At 49.2% G+C, this 25,467-nt stretch overlaps 2 protein-coding genes across 5 annotated transcripts; one reads left to right on the top strand and one right to left on the bottom strand.

Moving 5' to 3' along the window:
• Nucleotides 1–2,432: 2,432 nt before the first annotated feature.
• Nucleotides 2,433–3,671, top strand: LOC102968245 (interferon lambda-1-like). Its single transcript, XM_042979699.1, has one exon. It carries the CDS (start codon nucleotides 2,896–2,898, stop codon nucleotides 3,466–3,468), a length of 573 nt encoding a protein of 190 aa, XP_042835633.1. The 5' UTR covers nucleotides 2,433–2,895; the 3' UTR covers nucleotides 3,469–3,671.
• Nucleotides 3,672–7,610: 3,939 nt separating this feature from the next.
• Nucleotides 7,611–17,467, bottom strand: SPATA2 (spermatogenesis associated 2). 4 transcript variants are annotated; one of them, XM_042980178.1, is made up of 4 exons: nucleotides 17,314–17,467; nucleotides 13,847–14,971; nucleotides 10,519–10,963; nucleotides 7,611–9,591 (listed from the first exon to the last, which is right to left on the bottom strand). In XM_042980178.1, exons 3-4 carry the CDS (start codon nucleotides 10,852–10,854, stop codon nucleotides 8,365–8,367), a joined length of 1,563 nt encoding a protein of 520 aa, XP_042836112.1. In that variant the 5' UTR covers nucleotides 10,855–10,963; nucleotides 13,847–14,971; nucleotides 17,314–17,467; the 3' UTR covers nucleotides 7,611–8,364. The 4 variants fall into 4 exon arrangements, with proteins under 4 accessions (XP_042836112.1, XP_042836111.1, XP_042836114.1 ...); XM_042980177.1 differs by lacking the exon at nucleotides 13,847–14,971; XM_042980180.1 differs by lacking the exons at nucleotides 13,847–14,971; nucleotides 17,314–17,467 and having other exon boundaries at nucleotides 10,519–10,800; nucleotides 10,879–10,943.
• Between the last annotated feature and the right edge of the window lie 8,000 nt (nucleotides 17,468–25,467).

The following is a 25,467-nucleotide window of genomic DNA, read 5'->3' as shown; positions in this document are numbered from 1 at the left end:
ACACAGTACTGGCAGTCAGCCAGAACAATTAGGTAAGAAAAAGAAATAAAAGGCATCCCAATTGGAAAGAAACAAAATTGCATCTATTCTCAGATACCAAGATCTTATATGTAGAAAACCCTAAAGATTTCACACACACACACACACACACACACACACACACACACACACACGAAACCTGTTAGAATAAATGAATTCAACCAAGTTGCAGGATACAAAACTAGCACATAAAAAAAAAAAAAAAATCAGTTGCCTTCTATACATACACAATGAGAAATCTGAAAATGAAATTATAAAAACAATCCCATTCACAGTAGCATCAAAAAGAATAAAATCATTAGGAATAAACTCAAGCAAGGAAGTGAAAGATTTGTACCCTGAAAACTATAAAACATTACTGGAAGGGATTAAAGAACACACAAATAAATGGAAAGATATTTTGTGTTCATGGGTTGGAAGACTTCATATTATAACAGTGTCCATACTACCCAAAGCAATCTACTGGTTCCATGCAATCAATCCCTGTCAAAATCCCAATGGCATTTTTGCAGAACTAGAAAAAAATGGTCCTAAAATTTATACTGGATCTTGGGAATGCAAGCTGGTGCAGCCACTCTGGAAAACAGTGTGGAGGTTCTCAAAAAACTAAAAATAGAACTACCCTACGACCCAGCAATTGCACTACTAGGCATTTATCCAAGGGATACAGGTGTGCTGTTTCGAACATGCACCCCAATGTTTATAGCAGCACTTTCAGCAATAACCAAATTATGGAAAGAGCACAAATGGCCATCGATGGATGAATGGATAAAGATGTATATATACACATACACACACACACACACACACACACACACACACACACACATACACAATGGAGTATTACTCAGCAGTAAAAAAGAATGAAATCTTTTGCAACTACATGGATGGAACTAGAGGGTATTATGCTAAGTGAAATTAGAGAAAGACAAATATCCTATGACTTCACTCATACGAGGACTTTAAGACACAGAACAGATGAACATAAGGGAAGGGAAGCAAAAATAATATAAAAACGGAGGGGAACAAAACATGAGACTCTTAAATATGGAGAACAAACAGAGGGTTACTGGAGGGGTTGTGGGAGGGGGGATGGGCTAAATGGGTGAGGGGCACTAAGGAATCTACTCCTGAAATCATTGTTGCACTAGATGCTAACTAACTTGGATGTAAATTTTAAAAAATAATAAAATTTAAAAAGAAAAAGCTGGTGGGGGAGGGGAACTCCTCCTCTTCCCTGAGAAATTGCTTTTCACAACTTGTCACAGGCTTGTCACAGTATGACCACAGAGCTGATATGAAGATGTTGGAAGAAAATGAAATATTACTTATCTGTATTGTGAGCTGGAGAAGAAAGTAGAGAGTGGCGCCATCATGCACCAACCAGATCGTCCGTGATTCTCCCAGAGTAGCAGCTGGGTCAGGGACCACTGGCCTTCTTGGACTTTCAGACCATAGGTCAGGGAACATTTTCTATAAAGGGACTGATAATAAATATTTCCAGCTTTGAGGGCCACACAACTGTTCAACTCTGCTGCTGTAACCTGAAAGCAGCCACAGATATGAGCATGGCTAGGTTCCAACAAAGCTTTATTTATGGACATTGAAACTTGAACTTCATGTAATTTCCACATGTCATGAAATATTGTTCTTCTTTTGCTTTTTTTCCCACAATTTAAAAAGGCAAAAAAAAAAAAAATTTATACTGGATCTCAAGGGGGTACCCTGAATAGTTGAAACAGTCTTCCTGATTTCAAAACATATTATATACAAAGCTACAGTAATCAAAATACTGTAGTACTGGGGGGCGCCTGGGTGGCTCAGTTCGGTTAAGTGTCCGACCTCGGCTCAGGTCATGATCTCATGGTTCGTGAGTTCAAGACCCGCGTCCGGCTTGGTGCTGACAGCTCAGAGCCTGGATCCTGCTTCGGATTCTGTGTCTCCTTCTCTCTCTGCCCCTCCCCCGTTCCCACTCTGTCTCTGTCTCTCAAAAATAAATAAACACTGAAAAAAATTAAAAAAAAAAAAACTGTAGTACTGGCATAAAGATAGACTTAAAGACCAATGGAACAGAATAGAGCCCAATAAACCCTCGCATATATGATCAAATGAGCTTCAACAAGGGTACCAAGAACATACAATAGGGCAAGGACAGTCTCCACAGATGGTGGTGGGGAAACTGGAGATCCAAACGCAAAAGACTGAAGTTAGACCTTACCTTACGCCACATATAAAACTTAACTCCAAATGGATTAAAGGCCTAAATGTAAGATCTAAAACTATAAAACTCCTAGAAGAAAACGCAGCGAAAAGTTTCGTGACAGTGAATCTGGCAACGATTTCCTGGATGTGACACCAAAAGCACGGGTAACAGAAGCAAAAGTACATGAATGGGACCACAGCCAACGAAGACTGCGCTTCGAAGGGAAGCCGCCTCTGCCGCTCAGGCACCCTGGCCCACACCCCTCGCCCCGGCACCTGCCTCGGCCTCGGTAAGGGGCTCCCCACAGTCAGCTGAAGGCTGCCCCAGAGAGTCCTAAACGCGACTGTCCAGACCCTGGACTTCTCAGAAACAAGGCGTTCTCCTATGAGGGAATTTCAGTTTCTCTTTCCTTCTCGGCACAAGTCCAGGGAAGGGACCCGTCGGATGCCCTTTCTCTGCGGCTCAGGCAGCCTAGCCCACGCCCACGTGCTCACCTGCTTCAGCGCCTGGCTCCGCCTACTCAGGCCTTTTCAGGCCCAGTGGAGATTCCAATTTCCACTTGCCTTTTCACTTTACATACATCAGCTGGGATTGCCCAGCGAGCCTGGCTAAAAGCGGAGCCATGCGGCCGGGGAAGCAGTCGAGATCGGGCCATGGCTCCAGCTTGGGTTGTGGTGCTGGTGACCGTGGGGCTGGGCTTGACCAGCGCGGGCCCTGTCCCCACTTCCAGGCCCCCCCCAACCAGGAGGGGCTGCCACGTGGGCAAGTTCCCACCTCTGTCGCCGAGGGAGCTAGAAGCCTTCAAGAAGGCCAGGGACGCCTTAGAAGAGTCACTCCCGCCGAAGAGCTGGAGCTGTGGCTCTCGCCTCTTCCCCAGGACCAGGGACCTGACTCGACTGCAGGCCTGGGAGCGCCCTGCGGCCTTGGAGGCTGAACTAGACTTGACGCTGAAGGTCCTGGGGAACGTGACTGACTCATCCCTGGGCGTCATCCTGGACCAGCCCCTTCGTGTGCTGCGCCACATCCACTCCGAGCTCCAGGCCTGTGTCCGGGCTCAGCCCACGGCGGGACCCAGACCCCGCGGCCGCCTGCACCACTGGCTGCACCGGCTCCAGAGGGCCCCAGAGGAGTCCCAGGGGTGCCTCGAGGCCTCCGTCACGTTCAACCTCTTCCGCCTCCTCACACGGGACCTGAAGTGTGTCACCAGTGGAGACCCGTGCGTCTGAAAACCTGGACCCGACCCCAGCCCGTCCGGGACCCAGACCTTCTATATGCACCAGGCCTCATCCTTCCTTAAGTTATTTCCTTTCAATCCCTTATTTATGGACCTGCAGCCCCGCTCCATAGCCATAAGAAATGTTTATTTTTCTACTTTTGTGCAATGTGCAGCAAATAAACAGTAAGGAAGAGAGAAAAAAAAGAGCCAACTGCTCCGGAGATGGAGAGAACAGAGGAACACGTTAAACAACAGTGGGAGCTGCAGTCGGCAAAGTGCAGACTCTAACGAACTCTAAAGGACTAAAAATCCAGCTTGACAAAAACATTTCAAGGAAAAAAAAAGAGAAAGATAGGGTCCCTATACTCTACACGAACAGCTTTGAGGGTAACGGTGATTTAAAGGTCTATCCACGAAATGCAATGTGGAGACCTTATTTGAGCCCTGATACAAACTTTTTAAAATATGAATTTAGGGGCACCTGGGTGGCTCAGTCGGTCGAGCGTCCAACTTCGGCTCAGGTCATGATCTCACGGTTCGTGGGTTCGAGCCCCGCATCCGGCTCTGTGCTGACAGCTCGGAGCCTGGAGCCTGCTTCGGATTCTGGGTCTCCCTCTCTCTGCCCCTTCCCCGCTCATGCTCTGTCTCTCTCTGTCTCTCAAAGATGAATAAACGTTAAAAAACAATTTTTTTAATATGAATTTATACAACTGGACATCGGAACATTGACTGCCTATCTATCGCTATTAAAGAATTATAAAAATTTAGATGTGATAATGGTATGGTGTTTTAAAAGTCCCTTGTCTTTTAGAGACACATACTGAAATATTCCACTGAAGCAGATGTCTGGAATTTCCTTCAAAGGAATTTAGGAGGGAAGTGGACGGACAGGTAAAAAGGAAACCAGGTTGGCCACAAGTCGGTAGCTGTTAAATCATGGAAGCTGGGTTCATTTGTACCTCTTTTGTAAATAAGATGGCTTCTTAAATGAGAATATGGGCTGGGGGAGGGGGGTGGCATTTAAGCAAGATAATGGCTCATTCCTCTCTCACATAAAAACTCTGGAGGTAGGCAGGGCAGGCTGGCTATGATGGCGGCTTCTTAAGCATCAGGGACCCAGCCGCTCCCAACCGCCCCTCCCTCATCACTTGGCTTCCGCCTCAGAGTCTCCCTGGGCCGCTCCATTCCAGCCAGGAAGGAGGCTCGGGTGGGAAGAAGAAAAGATCCTTCAAAGACATGTCTGAGAAGCCACACGAACCACTTCTCCGTCCCACTGCCCAGACGCGGCCACATGACCACGCCTGGCTGCAGGAGCGGCTGGGGAAGGCAGTCTTTACTCTGGATGGCCATGTGTCTAAAAATCAGGGCTTCTATTACCAAAGGAGAAAGGGTGAGAGGAGACGGGGGTTCAACTCAAAGTGTCTGCCACAGCTCTTCTCTCTCTCTCTCTCTGAGACTGGTAATCGGACGGGCGGGGTGCCACAGATCGGTGCTCGAAGCGGGCAGCAGAGCTACTGGGCAGCTGGCGGGCACGATGATGTTAAACATGCTTGTCGTTTACATACACAGATTAAGCAATCGGCTCTGAAGCCACCACTCTGCTCCGGGTGCAGCAGCGAGTGTCTGGCTTCCTCGGCTCTCCCAGGCTAGGTGCGCATCTCTAGGAAGCCGCTCTTCCTGGCGGTGCCATTTCCTGGGCTGCAGCTCAAACCCAACCCAGCTCTTGGGCCTCGGTCTGGCCCGAGGCCTGGATTATTTGTTCACCGGCGCACGAAATGGAGAAACCTGCTATTCTCTGACTGCTGAGATGCCTTGTAGGGGCCAACCCAGCAGTGGTCACCATCATGCAGAGACCCTGCTGCTACCAAAAGCCAGGATGTCCCAGGGCGCCTGGGTGGCTCAGTCGGTTAAGTGTCCAACTTCGTCTCAGGTCATGATCTCACGGTTCGTGGGTTCGAGCCCCGCGTCGGGCTCTGTGCTGACAGCTCAGAGCCTGGAACCTGCTTTGGATTCTGTGTCTCCCCCTCTCTCTGCCCCTCCCCCCCTCAAAAATAAACAAACATTAAAAAAAAGTTTTTAAAAGCCAGGATGTCCCAAATCACAGCTGCTCTTATGCCACCCTCAAGATTTTTGCCACGTATCTTGCAAACCCTCCTTTTGAAAAACACTTACGTTGATTTTTAAAGTGATCTCTTGTCATTGCTATAGATGGAAAAGCAATACGGCCTGCTCCAGACAGAAGGTAACGGAACACCTAGCTAAGACTCTGCCTAAGGCTCCGAGCCTAACACCTGCTTCCTCTTTGGTAAAGACAAGCTAGCGTTAAATGGACTTTCTCCTTAAGGCATTTAAACGGATTGAAAGAAAAACGTAATTAATTTTTTTCATAATGTCCTTCGATGTTATTTAATGCCTGTCAGTCACCACCAACAATCATTTCTCCTGGAGTATGTAGTCCCACTCCTAAGAAACATGGCTGAACTTTGCACACCTCAGTTTCCCCACCTTACAGGTGGGGATCGTAACACTACCTAGTTTACAGGATGACGGAGACTGTTCTGTGGAATCACGCATGTGAAGGGTCAGCATGCAAAGTACCCGGCTCACAGAGTAAGCACTCGAAAGCGGGGCTCTCATCAAGTTATCAGTTTTGTGGAAGAGAAAATGAGAGTCCTGTCATCAGAGGATACAGCTTGAGCAAAACAAACAAACAATCCAAGCAGCCCAAACTTCAAAAGCAGCAGGGAGGGAGGGACATAAAACTCCAAACACTTTGTTTAATAATGGAAGACACTTTATTCTTTTTTTGAGTCATCTCTCAACATTTCAACTCTTGATAGAAAGCAATCGCAAAACATCTGTCTTTTTAAATTAGCATGTATTTACCCATCTCAATCACAGCAACCTCATACAGTAAGGTACACGCCAAGGACACGGTCAGAGATCTCCTATTCCAGTCTATAAACACGGTATCTCCATGATGACACGTGTGCCGGACTTTCTCTCCCAGGACGAGGTGGGCACTCCTGCTCCTGCCCACCGTAGAAGCTACCTGGCCTCACAGTCGCTTAAAAGTTCCTGTAGTGCTGGAGCGATCTGGGAACGGAAAACTAGAAAACTAGAGCTTTCAGGAGTAAAACAGGCATCGACACTTCCGAAACGTGGGAAGGAAGAACATCAAAGATGATGACCCCAGAACGGGCTGGTCTCAGTAATAAAGGTGTTGAAACTCAGCTGTATATACACATTGAGTATCTACATGTGCTGTACTAGATATATAAAAAAGAGCCACAGAAGATTTGGAAAACCTTAAAATCACTCCACTGCACTGGAAGAACATCAGCAAATTCACAGTGGCCTCAGGATTCAGCCAGAGCTCAATGTGTTCGAGAGCCGAACACCTCCTTTCTACCAGAAAACCCACTGCACGTAAATTCCTATATTCTGTACATCACAAACACGTATGGCTAAAATACGTTAGTTCACAAGGAAGCGGTTTTTAGTTTCAAACTCCTGCCCCACTCCTGCTCTGCACCCCAAAAGCAACATCCAGGGGTCATTCACATGAGGAGTTTAAGGGGCCTTCAGGTTTGGAAGCGCTTAGGCTCAGCTGAGCATCTCAGGAGACGTCCGTCTGATGGGCACACGCTGACTCGGGCCCACTTTTAGTGCAAAAAGATCACCGACGTGGCAGAGGAGTCCTGGAAAGAGGCGAAGAAGGCTGAGATGGAGGGGCGGGGAGATCCCAAATGACGTTCCTGCTCAAACGAGACTCAGGAAGTTCGGAGTGCAGGTTCACACGCAGCAAATGGCAAAGACCGGGCTGTAGGTCCGCAGGGTGAGGTTCCTGAAGGGTCACTAGGGTATCACAGTCCGCAGGTGCACAGAACTCCCGGCCCGCACTAGCCCCCTAAGTGTATGCTGGAGGTAGGTATATAGAGATTTATTGGAGGGAAGACAGTGGCTCGCCACCAATTCTGGGACATCGTCTGTTCCTCCTCTGCCCCCACACTCTCTGCTCTACCCTTGGGCTGTGGTGTGTGTAGGACACAACACAGAAGGGGAGGAGACCCTCCCTTGGAAGACTAAAGAACCCAGGCCATTTGTATAAATAGCTACATGATCAATGTTTTAACCACTGTGAAACACACGGCAAGTTGAATATTTATTTAAAAATAAATCTCAAAAATATCTATTTACAGTACAGTAAGAGGGGCATGTGCAAACAACAGAAAGGGGGAGAAGTCCATCCTGCCGTGGAAGGTCCACGCTTCAGTGCGTCGGAGCAAAGTGCACAAACGCCACGGGCTGAACTGAGCTGTGGTGGCAACAGGATGCCGTTCGGTGAATACCGGACTCAGTCCACCTTTGAAACCCAGACGGGTGGAAGTCAGGGGCGGGGAGTCCAGGAGGGGATCCTTGTGTCCGGGAAGGGGGTGGCCAAGGGATGAGCCACTGGAAGAGGCCCGGTGTGGCAGGAGGGCTCATTTCACAAGCCAACAGGCCTCTAGCTCGGCGCTCCAGGTGGGCGTTTGGAGGGGACCTGGAGGGCCCTTCCCAGTCCGAGTTGGCTTTGCAGTGGGAGGGGTGGGGGTGGCAAGAGTCTCCGAGACAGAAATCTTCTTCAAAAACAAACAATGGAATAGGGAGTGGAGAGATTAGCAAAAATGAATGTGAACGGAAGTGCCACCCTCTCCCTTGTCAGGTGACAAAGCAGCCATCAAAGGAAATACCTGGGTCGCCAGGTGAACGCGCACGTGGTGCGGGCGACCCCACGATCCCCTGACACCTACACGGTCAAAGGCAGGCCTCTGCTTCCGAGATCAATGCGTGAACACTTCTTCCCTGGGGGAACCCAGAAAGTCGGTGGTGTAGCCCTTGGAGCAGGGGGGGTGCAAGGTCGAGTCTATCTGTACACGAGATGGGAGAGCTGGGTGGACTTGTAGTTCAGCTGGTTGTTGGGCATGAACTTGTGCAGCTCGCTCTTTTTGCAGCAGGGGTCATAATGGTAGGCGCCGAGGCAGGTGTCGCAGGAGACTTTTGAACACTGGGTGCAGGTGTTGGCCGCACCCGGGCGGTTACAGAAGCCACAGCGGGAGGTGGCTGGGGCCGAGGGCTTGGGTTTCGGGTGGAGGTGCGGCAGCCGGTCGAGGCCCTGAGTCTGGCCCGCGTACTTGTCCCGCAGAGACGACCCGTGGGCCAGGCTGTCGTGGGCAGAGGCCTTGCCGGGGAAGGCGCCGGGCCTGGGGGCCGGGGGACCGGCAAGCAGGCCGTCGCAGCGCTGGCAGAGGGAGGAGCTGCAGGACAGACCGCAGTTTTGGCACTTGGACAGGGCGGACTCTTTGGCAGGGGGCGAGCGCTTGTGGTAGGGGGCGTGGGCATCATTTCTGAGCAGCCACACGTCCGGCCGCAGGGCGTCCTGCCTCCGGGACGCGGCCCTCGGCTCCGAGTCCGTGTACAGATCCACGTCGTCCTGAGCGGAGAAGTACGTGCCACGCAGCGGGCCCAGACCGTTGTTCGGCGAGGGGGGCGGCAGGTCGTCCGGGCTTCCGCGGGCGGAGCTGGACACGGCCAGGAGCGAGGGGGACGGGCGGACGATCTCGTCCTTGAGGCCATCGCCCACGTCTGCGGCCACCGGCTCCTTCCGCAGGCTCAGCGAGGCCTTCAGGGGCGGCTTCCGGCTCTCCCAGTAGCTGTCATAGGCGTCCACCGACCTCGAGGGCTTGGTCACCCGTGGCTTGTAGTAGTCCTTGGCCGCCCGCTCGCTGGCTGACTTCTGCAGCGCCACGCGGGCCATGGAGGCCGTCAGGTGCTCCCGGCCCTCAGCCCGGCGCCGCAGGGCCTCCGAGCAGCCCCGCACGTCCTCCGCGCTGCTCTTGCGCTCGCTCACCACGTCCAGCTCGGAGTAGCCCTTGTCCTTGACTTGTGAGTGGATTTCCAGCATCTGCTCACACTCCACCTTGGCCAGAAAGAGCTCAAAGGAGACCATCTTCACCTGGAGGGTCTCCACAAGCTCTTTGAGTTTGTACGCAGTCCCTAACTCGGGCACGTAGCCCATGTAATGCAGGATGGCTCGGATGTCCTCTTCCAGCAACGACGACTTGACGTAATAAACGAAGGGGCCCGTGTAGGTCTAGGAGAAGGAAGGGGGCAGAAAAAGAGAGGCGGGATTTGCTCTCTGAGGCACACGTGGTCTGAGCACACCCGTGTGTGAGCAGGGGGAGGAGAGAGGAGGGAAAGATCTCAGCAGTCCCCCCCCCTCCTCCCCGCCCTGTAGCAGACAGAGGCCAGCCGGGCACACGGGGCGACGGGAGCTGCACGGGCACCGCCTGGAGCGGGAGGGCACAAAGCCACCAGCTCCCTGTTCGGGCTTCCGCGGCTCTGCACCATTTGAGGAAACAGGGCAAAGGCGGTGAAGAGAGGGGACCAGAGCCGAGGCGGAAGCCCAATGAGCAGGAAGAATATTCCTTTCTGGATTTCTGCGGAGTTCTGAAGAACAAAAGCCTGGCTTTGTGGCAACTCTCCTGAGCCATCGCTGCCTTCGGAACGATTCAGAATTCTCTCGCTCTCTTAAATCCATCCTCCACTCTCCTGTCTGTTCCCACTTAGTGCGAACCGCCTCTCAGGGGACCCCGGCGTCTGCAGCAGCCTCCTAACTGGTCTCACCGCCCCACTGGTCTCCTTCCCATACAACAGAATGCTTTCCAAATGTAAACCCGATCCGGGTCTGCCTTGCCTCTCGGCCTACTTAGGGCAAATTCAAGCCCTTTGCCCTGGGCTTCGAGGCCCCGCGTCACCAGGGTGCTGCCTGCCTTTCCAACTTCACAGCTTCAGACGGGAGTTGCCAGGGGCAGGGACTCAGTAAAGAGAGGACACTGGTCAGACCGGCAAGGTGGGGAACAGAAGGGGGTACTTCTAGTTGTTGGACCAAAGGCGGTGGGCAAGATACCCGGACGGGTCTGCAGGCAGAGGAGGGATGTAACTGGCACAAGCCCTCTCAGGTCGGACTGGGAGGGGCAAGAAGGGAGACCGGTGTGCATGGCCCCTCCCCAGACCTTACCTTGATGCTTCTGAATTCCTTCTTCCACGGGTAGAGGAAGAGGTTGACACCGACCGTTTCCAGCACACTGAAGGCGCAGGCCAAAGCCCGCAGGCTGGAGGAGCTCAGCGAGCGCAGGGAGCTCTCCACCACCTCATAGAACTGGATCAGCCGGAATCGATAAAAGGGATCCACCTTGTGCAGGCTGAGCAGGGTCGAGGCTGCGACCCGCAGGTACTCATCGTTGCCAGGCCGCTGCTTGCTGGGGGTGGCATCCACTTTGCCCTCGTGGAACTGCACGTACTTCCGAAATAAATCATCCTTGTATTTTGTATCCATTGAACTGGGCTTCCCCATCCGATCCAGGGACGGGGGGGCTACCTTATCTCCTCCATGGCTTCTGGGTTCGAGGCAGTGACATCGCCAAAAGCACTGACATGCTGCCCACCTGGACTAGGGGCATGCGCTGGAAGGGGAAGAACAAGAAGCACATCATTCCTCGAACGGGTCCACGTACCAGCTTGTGGCTGCCGAGGCAAAACGCAAGTCAGAACTGGCCTGAGCTACAACTGGGCACCACCAGCCCCGGGCCCCTCTCTGCGCATCCATGCAGCACATTTAACTGAACACGTACTATGTTGCAAAGCTGTGGTAGAAACAAGACAGGTAGGTCCTTGACTTTGCTGAACTCATAAATGAAGAATGTGATTAGGAGCACCCAACCTGGTTTTGTAGGGAGGAGGAGAAAGTTTAAAAAATCCCCCCCACCCCCTGGAACCAGGGCGTATTATGCTAAGTGAAATAAGTCAGAGAAAGACAAATATCCTATGATTTCACTCATATGTGGAATTTAAGAACCAAAACAGATGAACACAGGGGAAGGGAAGGAAAAATAAAAACAGGGAGGCAAACCATAAGAGACTCTTCAATACAGAGAACAAACTGAGGGTTGCTGGAGAGGAGGTGGGTGGGGGGATGGGCTAAATGGGGGATGGGCATTAAGGAGGGCACTTGTTGGGACGAGCACTGGGTGTCATGTGTAAGTGAGGAATCACTAACTGGGTTCTACTCCTACACTGTATGTTAACTAACTTGAATTTAAATAAATAAATAGGTATCTCCCTACCCCCACCCCAGGCAATGAAGGTTAGACTTGAAGGATGAGGAGTTTGCCAGGCCAAGAGTGGGAGGGGACTGTAACATCAGAGGCGTCCCTAGGGAGGAAGGCCCTGAGCTAATGCTGCCAGGCACTCACTCATGCACACTAATGCCCTTCGTCTTCTTAAACCACCCTAGGAGACACGGGCACTACTACTCTGATCCCCGTTTTACAGGTGCAAAAGCCAAGGCAGAGAAATGTAAAGAACGTGCCCAAAGTTACAGAACCACGAAGAGGCAGGGCTGAGATGAGAGCCCTGGCAGCTGGGCTCCAAGGTCGACGCCCTTACCCACCACTCCCTGCTTTCCTGAGGCAGGAAGGAGCTTGGCGAACACAAAGAAGGCCAGGATGGCTGAAGCGGCCAGGGGGAGGGAAGGGAGTGACCAGAGATGAAGCCGCAGGCACCAGCAGGGCAGGATCCTGTGCCTTGAGGCTCAGAGAGCAGAGCGTGTGAAGAACTGTGTATTTTATTCCAAGAGGCATGTGAAGCCCCAGAAGAGCTCAAAGCAAGGCAGGGAGGGCCGTGATCACATCTGCAACTTTAAAGAAAGACCACACTGGCTGATGCCCCCTGGAGGATCTCCGACAGCCTGATACCTTAGGAAAGGTTTACAGTTCTCCAATACCTATAGCTTATTCCCCTATACTTAGGAGAGGTTTACAGTTCCAATGGACAGGACAGAACATTCTGAGTTGGGGCACACCAAATTTGTACTTTTTTTTTTAAATTTATTTATTTTAAGAGAGAAAAAATGAGTGCACACGGGCATGAGGCGGGGGGGGGGGGGGGGGGGGGCGGTTAGAGAATCCCAAGCATGCTCTGACTCGAGGCTCGAATTCATGAACCGTAAGCTCATGACCTGAGCCAAAATCAAGTTAACTGACTCAACTGCTGGGCCACTCAGGCGCCCGAATTTGAACACTTGCTGTCTGCGGGGCCACTGGTTAGAACACACACAGAGTAACCAGCATGGTCGGTGCCACAATGCTGGGAGCAAACCTGCATTCATCGAGGGTACTGCCGGGGCCACAGGAGGCAGCACAGCACAGATCTGATCTATGAACAGATCCAGAAGCCTGACTGCCTAAGTGTGAATCCTCGGTCTGCTTCTCTGGGCCAGTCAGATAAATTGCTCAGCCTCTCTGGGCTTGTTTTCTCATCTGACAGTGGGGGTTGATCATAGTACCTAGAGTTCAGAGTCGGTGTAAGGATGATGATCAGGATATAAAGGTCTTCAGAGAGGGCTGGCTCGAAATACGCCCTTGAAAAACATGAACAGCTATTCCTGGTATCTGAAGGTGCTATACCCCTGCCAAAATGCCAGGCGTTTTCTTTTATTTTTTTTCTTGAGAGAGAGACAGAGCAAAAGCAGGGGAGGGGCAGAGAGAAGGAGACACAGAATCTGAAGCAGGCTCCAGGTTCTGAGCTGTCAACACAGGGCCTGACACAGGGCTCGAACTCGTGAACAGTGACATCATGACCTGAGCCAAAGTCGGACACCTAACCGACTGAGCCACCCAGGCACCCCTAAAATGCCAAGCATTTTCAAGAAGGTAAGGTGAGCGTGGGCAAATATCTCCAGCCAGGTGGGGGATGTGCATTTTCACAGTCGCCCATCCTGACCACAAGCTCCACGGGTGCAAGGACCCTGACTGAATTACTCAGTAAGGTAACTAAGCACAGAACCAGAGGCGGGCAGGGTACGTGCTTCAGAAACACCTGCTAGCTAAGTGGAGGGGGCTCCTGCTGGCTGTGGAGACCACATGGGACTGAGAAGGAAGCTACAGTGAGAAGGGACAGGCCCAGCAGTCCTTCAGATCTGAGTTCAGCTCAGGAAGTGCTAAGGGCCCACAAACCTGGCAACGATCATGACGTCAATAAAATCATCCACTCTCAATGAGCCACTCACCTGGCTTCTTCACAGTTTTGGGGAGACTCCAAGGATCTTAACCAGGAAGTGAGGGGTGAGAGGTGCAGGAGAAGTGGGGACAGAGAGGCCACTTTCTCCCAACCACTGCCCTCCCAAGGGAGCCCCGTGCTTCAACACATACACCCAAGGAGCACAGGAGGCACATGAAAATCCATTAGGATAAAATTCTACCTCCTGACCAAGGCCAAAGGCTTCTCATGGTCTACCCCTGCTCATCTCTCATAGCTGTCCTCCCCTTCCAAGTTCCACCCACACAAACCTTTCTGTTGTTCCTCAAACACGCAAAGCTCACTTCTGTCTCAGGACCTTTGCCCGCGTCGTTCCTTCTGCATGTTCTTCCCGATTCTTCCCGTAGCTGGCTCACATTCGTTTTTCGGGCCTCAGCTCCAATGTCACCCCTCAGAGGCCTCGCTGACAACCCCAGCTCAGGGACTCCCACTTTCCCAGTCCCTCATTACCCCATTATCCTGGGGTAATCACCAGCTGAAAGTGTCGTTATTCATTTACTAACCTCCCCTCTTGGTACCCCCACCGTAACCCAGCATGCTTCACAAAGGCAAGGACCACATCTGTTTCATTCACCACAGTGCCTGGAACACAGCTTCGCACACAGTAGGTGTTTGATAAAACAGGAGAAATGAATGAGGCGTTCGTGATGCCATGCCTTCAGCTTCTCATTGAGCTCTCCCAAGATTCCAGGGAGGTCAGCTCCATGACAGGACATGCTGTTAAGCAGCCAGAGCTACTGGACCCAAGATTCCAAGCCTGACCTTTTGAGGCACCCGTGTTCCTCCCATACCTCCAGGACTCCTGGGCTCAACAAGTATTTATGCAGCACCTATCTCATGCCAGGCCCTCGGATGGGTGCAGTGGGGGGATAATCGGGGGGGAGGGAGCTGCAGTTGGGAAGCCACAGCCCTGCCCTCGATCCTACTTACAAGAGGTCACTATCAATGTATGTATCGCAAGCCGAGAGAAGACCTCACTGTCCTTACCAGTAAAAACCGGTATGTATTTCCTATTTTGTATCTACAAGAGAAACTTCCATCCTGCCTTTGGTCCCAGGGACTATTTTTTGGTACGTCTGAGAAAAATGTAAACAAAGGGACATGAAGCCTCCTAAACGCGGCTGTGATTTTTCTCTGACGAAGTCAGCGCTGAGCCTATATAGAGGCTGATTTTTTTTTTTTTTTTTTTTTTTACAAAGTCAGCCACTCTCAAGCTCAGTGTCTGCTGCTCTGTAATCACATCACAGTCCACACCCGTGTTTGTTGCTGGCACACAATAGACAAGGAAAAGGGATCCAAATAGCCCAATCGGTGTTGGTGTTCCAAATCCTCAAGTCAAGGATGGGAAACCCATCTATGATGAATCTTGAGTCAACCTAGGTAGGTGAGGAAAAGGTGAAAGAAAATGAACGCTAAGAGGTAATTAAAGAAAGGGAGACGGGAACGAATCGTCACCGAGGTCCTGGGTCTTCTGCATCATCCCATTTAATCCTCATACCAGCTCTAGGAGGAAGCCAAAGGTCAGCCACGAAACAACCAGCCCAACAGAGCTCCCAAGGGTCCGAGCTGGAATTTGAACTTGGGTTGGCAGGCCCTGAGGCCTGGGTTTTTTCCCCGTTTCCCCCACTCATTTATTGCTACAATCTACCATTCACTAAGGGATCAGTACATGAGGGCCCTCTGCTGAGTGCTCAATGAAAATCAGTGAAAGCCACAGGACAGCCCCAAGGTTAAAGAGGAAACTGAGGCTCAGCGAGGCCAAATCACTTGTCCTGAATCACAGGGAAGGAAGAAGTAGAATCTGAGGTCCGCACCAAGGTCCGATGCCCAAACCCTGACTCAAGCTCTATGCTGCTTCTGGGCTGCACCTGCCGGACAGCTCTATTTGAAAGGGCTAGGCTAAGTTAGAACATCCCATGGCAGGGCAAGCAGACTTGAGTTCTAAAAATTGCTATAGTAGCAAAATTCCCATCTTCCCACGCCGAAGGGGGCTGGAAGAGCTGCGAATCTCTTTAAGATGTAAGCTCAAGGGCCAAGGGAAGAGGCTGGCCAGAGACCGGCCAGTGGTAAAGCAGCTGACATCATCCCTCCTGAATACATTTTCTGAGAATACAGGCTGCATTGTAGCTGGTCATAGCTGGTGTCTTTTCTGAGCACAGAGCCAGCAATTTATTCCCAGCACTCTGCAAGAACAACAAAAAAACACGCTCTCTGCAAAAACAGCGTGGTTACAGGAGACTAGACAGCGCAATGACAGAAGCCGTTAATTTCTCCAAGCAACCCAAGGATTGGAGCGCCATGACGTGCCAGTCTGGTGGGGGGGGGGGGGCGGGAAATGGCACTGTGAACATCCCTAACAGCGTCAGGCGGGTGCCCAGAGCCAAGAGGCCTGGTCAGCACTCCCTGCACCCACAATCTGGACTCCCTTGGAAAAGCAACTCAATGAAGAGAGAAGATGTTACATATACACTCAGGGAGGTGGTGGTTTTTTCATGACGATGATAATTTTTTTAATGGTTATTTTCTTTTTTTTTTAATAATGTCAAAGGAAAGCTGTATCTGTTTCAAACCCCACCGAAAGGAACTGAAATGATTTGGGGTAGCAAAGCATTAGCTTGGCTTTACCTTAGCTGGCCCATTCAAGCAGAAACATCCCCCAAGCAGCATCTGAAGGAGCCCCCTCCCTGCACAGACATAGGCTATTTAGGACGCATCATTGCCCCAGTCCACAGGTTTACAGATCTCTGGTCTAGCTTCAGCCAGCTCAGAGTTCCCTCGGCCTCCAAACAGCAGCAAGAGGAGAGCAAGCCATTCAACCTCTTCCACCTCCGTACCCCACTCTTTTGCACTCATTCCAAACCCGAGGTTCCTGAGACACATCCAAGGCACCTTGCACTGTCTGTGAAACACCAGAGGGCCCCCATACCCCAATCAGATTCCAGAGAGATTCAGAGAGAGGTCTTGCAAACCTCTGAAAATAACACCAGCTATAACCTGCTGAAAACGGGCTTCCCTACTGGCAGCTGCCTCTCAGAGAGGCTCTGAAGGAAGCAGTTTCCACTCCCTGCTGGGGACAGGAGCTGGCGGCTGCTATTCCCAAGCTGGTAATTCCTACAGTCTCTGAGGGCCGTATCAGTTGTAAAAAACACCCCAGTCCCAAACTCGGGCCCCATCTGGCTTTGTGAATGAATTCACTGCCGCTATCACTTATTGGACGCCAGCTGTATGCCAGAGACCGTGCTTCACAAGCATTATCTCATTTCATCCCCACTACGGCCCTCGCAGGCAGGTTCACTCCCATTTAAGTAATTAGGCAAATGAGGCTCAGAAAATGAAATGACTTGTCCAAGGTCACACAATAAGTACAAACCCAGATCGGCTGCCAGACACTGGGCTGGGGACCACTGCGCGGTAAGCGCCTCGCGGTGGGGTCGGGTGGCCTCCTACTTGGTTAGTCGCCGAAGAGGGGGTGTTCCTCCTGAGCTGCCCTGAGCCACCCATGGCCGGTCCCAGGAATCTGCGAGGCAGTCTCCGGGGGAGTGGGGATCCTGAGGACAAGCTGGGCCTTCGGGACGCAGAAAAGGCGGGCCCGCCCGCCGCCCCCGCCGGCCGCGAGGGGACCCCGCTCTCGGGTTGGCCGAGCCCCGCCGAATCGGGCGCCCCCTCTGCCCTGGGAAGCGCCGGAGGCCGTTTCCGCTCGCGGCCGCCCCGCACTCACCCGGCACTGCCGCCAAGGACGCCCCGGCCGAGGGTTTCCAGAAGGAGCCGCGGCCGCCGCCGGAGCCGGGCCCCGCTGGGCTCTCGCCGCTCCGGCCGGCTGCAAGGGACCGAAGCCAGTACCCCGAGACCAGCGGCGACCCGGAAACACTAGGCCAGGAAGTGACGCCTCTCGGAGGCGGGCCCAAAGGGAGGCTGGGCCGCGGCTGCGCGTCGTACCGGAGCGAGGCCGATGGCCGCGGGCGACGGAGGGAGAAGCGGGAGGTAGAAGAACGAGCGGAGGAGTCGCGGAATCCGGCTCTGGGGCTGGCAGGGCCGCCGCCTCGGCTCGGACTAGCCCCGGAAACAAACGAGCCGGACGTGACGCACGCCAGCCCCGGGATGGTGGCTGGCCGGGTTGTCATGGGAACCGGTGTGGAGCCGGGCGGTGGAGGCTAGGAGCTGCGAGCGCGGACTGAGTGATCCCCGGCCTCCGCCTCCCGGACTCGCCCCTTGTCCAGATGATCTGCGAGCAGCTCTCCCGACTGAGCCTGAGCAGGAGCTGACAGTTGGAGTCCTCGCCCCATTTTACAGACACAAATACCGAGGCTTAAAGAGAGCAAGTGAGGTGCCAGGATCACGCGAGATGGAATCAGGCCTTGAGAGGACTGTCTTTAAGAACGGGGCTCCCAGCTTTGCCTTTGCCACTTACTAGGGGCGTGACCTTGGGCAAGTTACCTCGCCTGTACGAGCCTCAGCTTTTTCACTTGCCTTTCATATTGCCTCCTTGCTTTGCGACTTTTCACCAGACACCTTACTGCCAGCATGGTCTACACTGGCTTCAATCATGGTGTGGCTTGGACTTGTCTATACTCCCACCAAACATATTGACCGTGAGCTCACCGAGCACTCAGTTTTTGTGGTTCACCACTCCACTGAATCCTTAGTGATTGTCTAACACGTATCCAAGACTTTGTCAGACATAGTTGCGATTGGACCATGATTCTCTCTCTCAAACTTAACCCCAGACATTCATTGAAGTCTCGGAGCCCACTCCATGCCCTGTTCTCTTCCTCCATCATGCTCTTCTACCCTTCTGGCCTCCGTGCCTCTATATGCTGTTCCCTCAGTGTAAATGTTTTTCCCCCTCACCTCTTTCCTTCCCAAGATAGGTAAGTAGATAGATAGATAGATAGATAGATAGATAGATAGATAGATAGACAGACTGACTTTAAACCTGACACCCCCACAAAACCTGGAGCTCCTTACTCATCTGTGTTTCCCCTGAGCTCTGCACACGTCTGATCTGGATGTGCCCAACAGATGTTCCTTGATGGCAGGATTCTCTCTCTCAGTCTTAGTGTCGCCAGCTAAAGCCACTGGGTCTTGTCTCAGAGGAGCCAATGACAAAATACACAGGGAAACATTTGGAGAACCAGCAACCCGCTCTTCAAACAGCAGTGATGACTACATCTGTTGCTATCTGAACACCACTCAAGGTCTTTGTGTACTTCAACCTTTATCAGCTCAGGTTTAGGCTCCTCTCTTAATTATCTGCAAAGTGATGGCGAGAAAAACTGTCCCACAGAACTCTCTGCCTTTGCAACAACTCAAAACTTTCCTTTGGAAACTGTTACAAGACTGCACAATGGTGGCTAAGAAGTCCCTTACAGCTCTGTGGTTCTGGGGCAGCCAAAAGGGAAACAGATTTTTAAGGAGACTTTACTAGTAGAAAACCCTGGTCATTGAGATGCAGTGACATTTTATATCAGAAAGGACCCAAGGTCTCCCCAAGGGAGTCATGTTTCTCATCTTTTAGACAGGGTTGAAGGCCTGAGATTTCTCTGCTTGGTGATGTGCAATGATAGAAGCATCCTTTTCAGATTTCATTACATAATGATTAGCAGATTATATAATAGACATGTGACAATGATTAGGCACCTCTACTTCCTCAGAGCCAACAACACGAAAAATCTACCTACTTCTTTCTATTTTTTACTTTTTTTATCACAAAAAAATAATGCATGAATTTCAATGATACAGATGTGTTTAGAACAAAAAAGGAAAAAGGAAAGCAACCCTATGACACAGCAATTTGATTTATTGGAATCTACCAGAGAAGCAAGCATAAGTACACAGACCTGTTGCACCCTTGTTTGTATTGCAAAAGCAAAAACCAAAAACATTCTAAGTGTCCATCAATAGGGAAATGAAGTATCCATCCTAATGAATACTATGTATCGCTTAAAAAAGATAATGTAAACCTACCTTACTCTGCAGTCCATTTTGTGGAATGAAAAAAGAAAGACATCCCCCGGAAATGGAATACAAAACATCAACCAATATTATATATGTTCTAAAGGTATGTGTATATGTATAAAGTCAACAGGAGACAATAATGCAAATATCGATCATTTGTTTTTTAAATCATTCTACAAATACATATTACATGATTTTTATTAATATCTCCCCCCCCAAAAAAGTAAGCTCCATGAGGTCATAACTATACCTGTTTTTCTCACAATTATATCAACACTATCCCCCATACATATACTACCCCACACAAAATAGAAGGTTCAACAGTATTCGTGTTTGTTTTTTGAGCAAGGCTCCACATCCAAAGTGGGGCTCGAACTCATGACTCTGAGCTCAAGAGTCCCAGGCTCTACTGACTGAGCCAGCCAGGCGTCCCAACAGTATTTGCTTCTGACGGAAATTTTCACTGAATGCCGGGTTTGATATTAAGATTTCAGGGGCATGACCACGAACAAGATGGACACAGCCCCTGCCTCAAGGAATGTATAGTCTCCTTACCAGAAAGAGAATATTAATAAGACTAGGTTCCTATTGTCCAAATCTGGGACAATCTGAACATCAAAATACGTAACGATACTGATGAATTATAATACTTCGGAGGGAGGGGAAGAAACCATGATCCCGTGCTAATACTAAACATAAAAACATGAAATGCTGTGTTTGTCGGAGGAACATGCCCCTGGGCTACGTGTGGCCCTGGGTGCCAGGTCTGACCCCTGCACTAAGGGTGGATGAGAAGCAACAAGTTAGTTCATCTAGTTAGAGAGATGAATGCACGAGGCAAGCCGAGAATGCGTTGATAGAAGGGCAGCCCAGTCTCTGAGAACCTCAAATGTCAGGCCAAGTGTCTGGGTTTGCCCCTGTGAGCACCGGGGAACCACTGAAAGCCTGTGAGCAGGAAGGATGGTGGTTACAGCCCTTGCTCTCCAGACCAGGTGTTTGGTGCTTGGTAGATAAGAAATCAGCACGTAAGGCCCCTAGAAATATGGCACAATGGAATAGAAATGACTCTGCGGCCAGTGGACCCGGGTTCAAGTCCCTGGTGCTGCATTTAGTAGCCCCATGAGTTGGACAAGCCACTCAGTCTCTCTTAGCCCCTCTACAAGCCTGGACTCTGGAACCAGAATGCCTAGATTGGACTTTGCTGCTTCCTTGCAGCAAACATAAATATATACAAATATATATAAATAAATATAATATATATATTAATATAAAACAAACACAGCAAAATAGGAACATCCAGGAATGTGGGTGAAGGAAGGGTGTATACCATTGTATTATTCTTGTACCTTTCCTCCAAGTTAAAATTAAAAAAAAAAAAAGGTTGAGAAAAGCAAGTATCAAAATAAACTGAAGAACATACTCTCAGTTGGCCGTATCACAAAAATGTGAACCCAGATGTATTTAATTTTTTCAAAATGTTTATTTATTTTGAGAGAGAGAGAAAGAGAGAAAGCACACATGCTCATGTGCAAGCAGTGGAGGGGCAGAAAGAGGGAGAGAGAGAATCCCAAGCAGGCTCCACACTGTCGGCACAGAGCCGGATGCGGGACTTGATCTCACCAACCCAACTATGAGATCATGACCTAAGATGAAATCAAGAGTCAGCAACCCAACCGACTGAGCCACCCAGGCACCCAGCTATGTTACTTTAAATGTAATTATGCTGGAGTGCAAATAGGCAGTGCAAATATCATCTGAAAAGACATGTTTCTTTTTTTCTTCCTTAGAAGTATATAACTTAAAATTTTTGATACTAGGAGATAATTCTCATTAAATGTTAATATTTGCTAGCCTTTGTAGTAAATTCTTTACATGCATTAAGTTTTTTGTCTTTTAATTTTTATTTTGAGTTATAATTGCACAGATCTTAACAAGTTATAATTCACTGAGTTTTGACAAATGCACTCACCATTTCTTTTAAAATATAGAACGTTTCCAGGGCGCCTGGGTGGCTCCGTCAGTTAAGCAGCCGACTTTGGCTCAGGTCATGATCTCACAGTTTGTGAACTCCAGCCCCACGGCAGGCTCTGTGCTGACCACTCGGAGTCTGGAGCCTGCTTTGGATTCTGTGTCTCCCTCTCTCTCTGTGCCCCTCCCCTGCTTGCACTCTGTCTCTTGCAAAAATAAACATAAAAAAAAAAAAAACAATAATAATTGAAAATAAATAAATAAAATAAAATATAAAACATTTCCAAAACCCCAGAAAGTTCCTTCACGTCCTTTCCAGTTAAGTCCACACGCAGAGACAATCACTGTTCTTATTTCTTTCACCATGATTAGTTTAATCTGGAATGTCATGTAAGTATAATCATTGGGGTCTGGCTACTCTCAGCATACTGTTTGGGGGACTCATCCACATTATAAGTATGACATGTTAATAGTTTGTTCCATTTTATTACTGACTGGTATTCTATTGTATGAAGATGCCACAACTTTACCCATTCACATGTTGATTTACTTTTGGGGTATTTCCAGGTTAGATCTATTTGAACATTCTCTTACAAGCTACTATGAGCATTCTCGTACAAATCTTTTTTTTAAATTTTTTTTAATGTTTATTTATTTATGAGACAGAGAGAGACACAGCACGAGCAGGGAAGGGGCAGAGAGAGAGGGAGTCACAGAATGTGAAGCAGGCTCCAGGCTCTGAGCTGTCAGCACAGAGCCTGATGTGGGGCTCGAACTCATGAACTGTGAGATCATGACCTGAGCCGAAGTCGGACGCTTAACCAACTGAGCCACCCAGGCGCCCCTCTCGTACAAATCTTTTAATGGACATATGTTTATATATCTTTTGGGTAAAAATTTGTGAATCTTACTTAAATTTTTTCTTTAGGGAAAATTGGAGTCACAGAGTGGACTTTTCCATAAATGGTGTTGGAACAACTGGATAGCCATCGAGAAAAGCTAATGTTGGATCCACCCGTCACACCACATACAAAAATTAATTTGAGACAGATCATAGATCTAAATATAAAGGCTAAACCCACAAAACTTCTAAATGAACATGTTGGAGACTATCTTTGGGCAGATAAGGATTTTTTTTAGGACACAAAGCCTTAACAGCAAAAGCAGGGGGAAAAGACCTTATTGAAATTAGAATTTTCTGCTCATCAAAAGACAATTAAATTTGCTTCAAAATAATGCAGGTGGTGGGTGAAGGGAGGAACTGAGGAGGGTATAGAACAAATAAAACTTGTCATAAGTTGATAATTAATAAAGCTGGGCAATAGGTACATGTAAATTTATCATTCCAATTTACTTTTATATATGTTTAAAATTCTCCATAATAAGTTTTACAATGTGACATATATGTAAAAAAGACGCAGTTAAGAATATAAATAGGCAAGCCACAGACTGAGAAAAAATATTTGCAATACATATATCTGGTAAAGGATTCGTATCCGGAATTTACAAGGTGTCCAAAAATTTGGTGGGGTTCTAAGAGTTAGGCCTTAAATAGCTTTAAAGTATGTAAAGCTCAAAATTGCTTGTGTGCCACATGTGGGGGTGGGTCTATAGCAGCACTGCCCACAGAACTTTCTGTGGTGATGGAGATGTTCCATATCTGCTGTATCCAATACATAGCCACTAGCTATAGGTGGCTATTGAGCTCTAGAAATATGACTTGTGAGACAGAGGAAATGAATCTTTAGTTTTGTTTTTAATTTATTTAAATTAAAAAAAATTTTGATGTTTATTTGTTTTTGAGAGAGAGAGAAACAGAACACAAGCAGGGGAGGGACGGAGAGAGAGGGAGACACAGGATCTGAAGCAGGCTCCATCCAGGCTCTGAGCTGTCAGCACAGAGCCCGACGCAGGGCTCAAACCCATGAACCGTGAGATCGTGACCTGAGCCAAAGTTGGACGCTTAACCCACTGAGTCACCCAGGAGCCCCTAATTTATTTACATTTAAATAACCATAATATTGGATGGTTCAGGTCTATGGGATAAAGTCCTGAAAATAGAAGACATAAATCAAAGGGTATGTGCTCTTGTAACTTAAATAATTATAGGGAAATGGCCCACAAAGGAGATTATATTGTCCATCACTGCATAACAAATGACCACAAACTTAGTGGCTTAAACAACACATGTAGATTATCTCACAGTTTCTGTGGGTGAGGAGCATGGGCACGGCATGACTGGTTCACCTCACGCTACAGAAGACAGATCTCCTTGCAGATTTCCTTAGGGTCATTATTTAGCTGAATAACTTTTTAAAGGATCTGCCTCCACCCACCTACCTCACTGCCCATTAGAGACCCCATATTTCTTCCCTGAACCTTGCAGAAGGCCTGGCACACAAGAGACCCTCAGGGACTCTTTGTTGCCTGAGTGAATGAGTCTACGTTGGTGGCAAAAATCGAGCCTGCCAAGGAGCACCTGAGTGGCTCAAGTGGGTTAAATATTTGACTCTTGATTTTGGCTCAGGTCATGATCTCACAGTTTGTGAGTCTGAGCCCCGCATTGGGCCCTGAACTAACAGTGCAGAGCCTGCTTGGGATTCCCTCTGTGTGTGTGTGTCTCTCTTAAAATAAATGAATTAAAAAAAAAAAAAAAATCAAGTCTGTGAAGTCTTAGAGTAGGACCGACACCCCCATTCCAGGCTCACAGAAGATCTTAGATGATGTGGGCAGCCTGAGAGACGCTGACAAGGGCTCCAGGAGAGGAAGAGACTGTTGTGGGAAATGGTTTCCTTGAGGACATTAAGAAGGGAAGGTTCGTTGATTTAACACACATTATTAGGCTGATTGTGGTTTGAAAAACAGCCAGTATGAGTGTGGAGGTGAGAACTGGCAACGCATTTGCAAGCTGAGAAGGGATAGGGAAGAAATTCTCACTGGGGATGCTTAGGAAAAACAGGAAGTGATGTAGCACATTCAAGCTAGTCTCAGCACTGATGGGGGGAGGGGAGGATAGTGTAGTCTAGCGGTTCCCAAAGCATGGCCCCTAGTCCAGCAGCAGCAGGCCTCACCTGGAAAACTGTTGTAAATCCTTGGCCCTACCTCCACTGGCCTGCTGCATCCGGAACTCTCAAGGTTGGCTTCAGCAATTGGTGGTTTAAGGAGCCTTCCAGGTGACTGATACTCTTAAGTGCACAGGTCCCGAAGCCAGACTGCATGTGTTCAAATCCTGAGTACCATTTTCCATTTGTGTTAAAAGGTAATTTCATTTCTTTCTGCTTCAATTTGCATAGCTGTAAAATGGGGATAGTGGAACCTAAGTCATAGGCTGCAATGAGGATTTATGTAAAATGCCTAGAATGATAAGCACAAAAAAAGTCCACTATTAATATTTCAATCCTGTCCTTTTGTCTCTGTGACCACGTGTATAAGCTCGTGGTAAGTTCATCTCAAGAGGCCAAACTGGAGGCGGTCAAACTGAAGCCCAGGTCTGGGGCTCCCCTGCCAGGGTCTGGCGGCAGCTACAAGGCTAACAGAAAGTCTTGTAAATACCTACAGCACGTCTCTGCCTCTGCCAAGGCAACCCCATCCCTGGAGGGGAGACAAGGCATATTTGGCTGGAAAGAGATCAGATGCATGGATGCCTGCCATAGGAACAGGAAAAAGAAACAGTAAAGTGTCAACATGGTCCCCCTTGGGCTGCTGCATATACGTGCCAAGTTATTTATTGGTGAAAAGATGCTCACATGGATCGCTAAAAATAATCCTCTTGCATTCAATTAACCTGGTTAACAAACAGGATTTATTTGTCCTGTGTAGTCTACAGACTGTGAGGCCTCTGTGGCCTTTCAGAGTGGAAGTGTCATTGATCAATGATTATCCTGGTTAAGAAAACCTGGTTAGAATTGTTAGCGGAGCCTGCCTTTTAACAAGATGTATCTTTTGGTAA

The sequence above is a fragment of the Panthera tigris genome, chromosome A3 (genome assembly GCF_018350195.1).
Source record: "Panthera tigris isolate Pti1 chromosome A3, P.tigris_Pti1_mat1.1, whole genome shotgun sequence".
Classification (NCBI taxonomy): Eukaryota; Metazoa; Chordata; class Mammalia; order Carnivora; family Felidae; genus Panthera; species Panthera tigris.
Note: the sequence above shows the minus strand (reverse complement) of the source record. Positions and strands in the feature narration are given on the sequence as shown.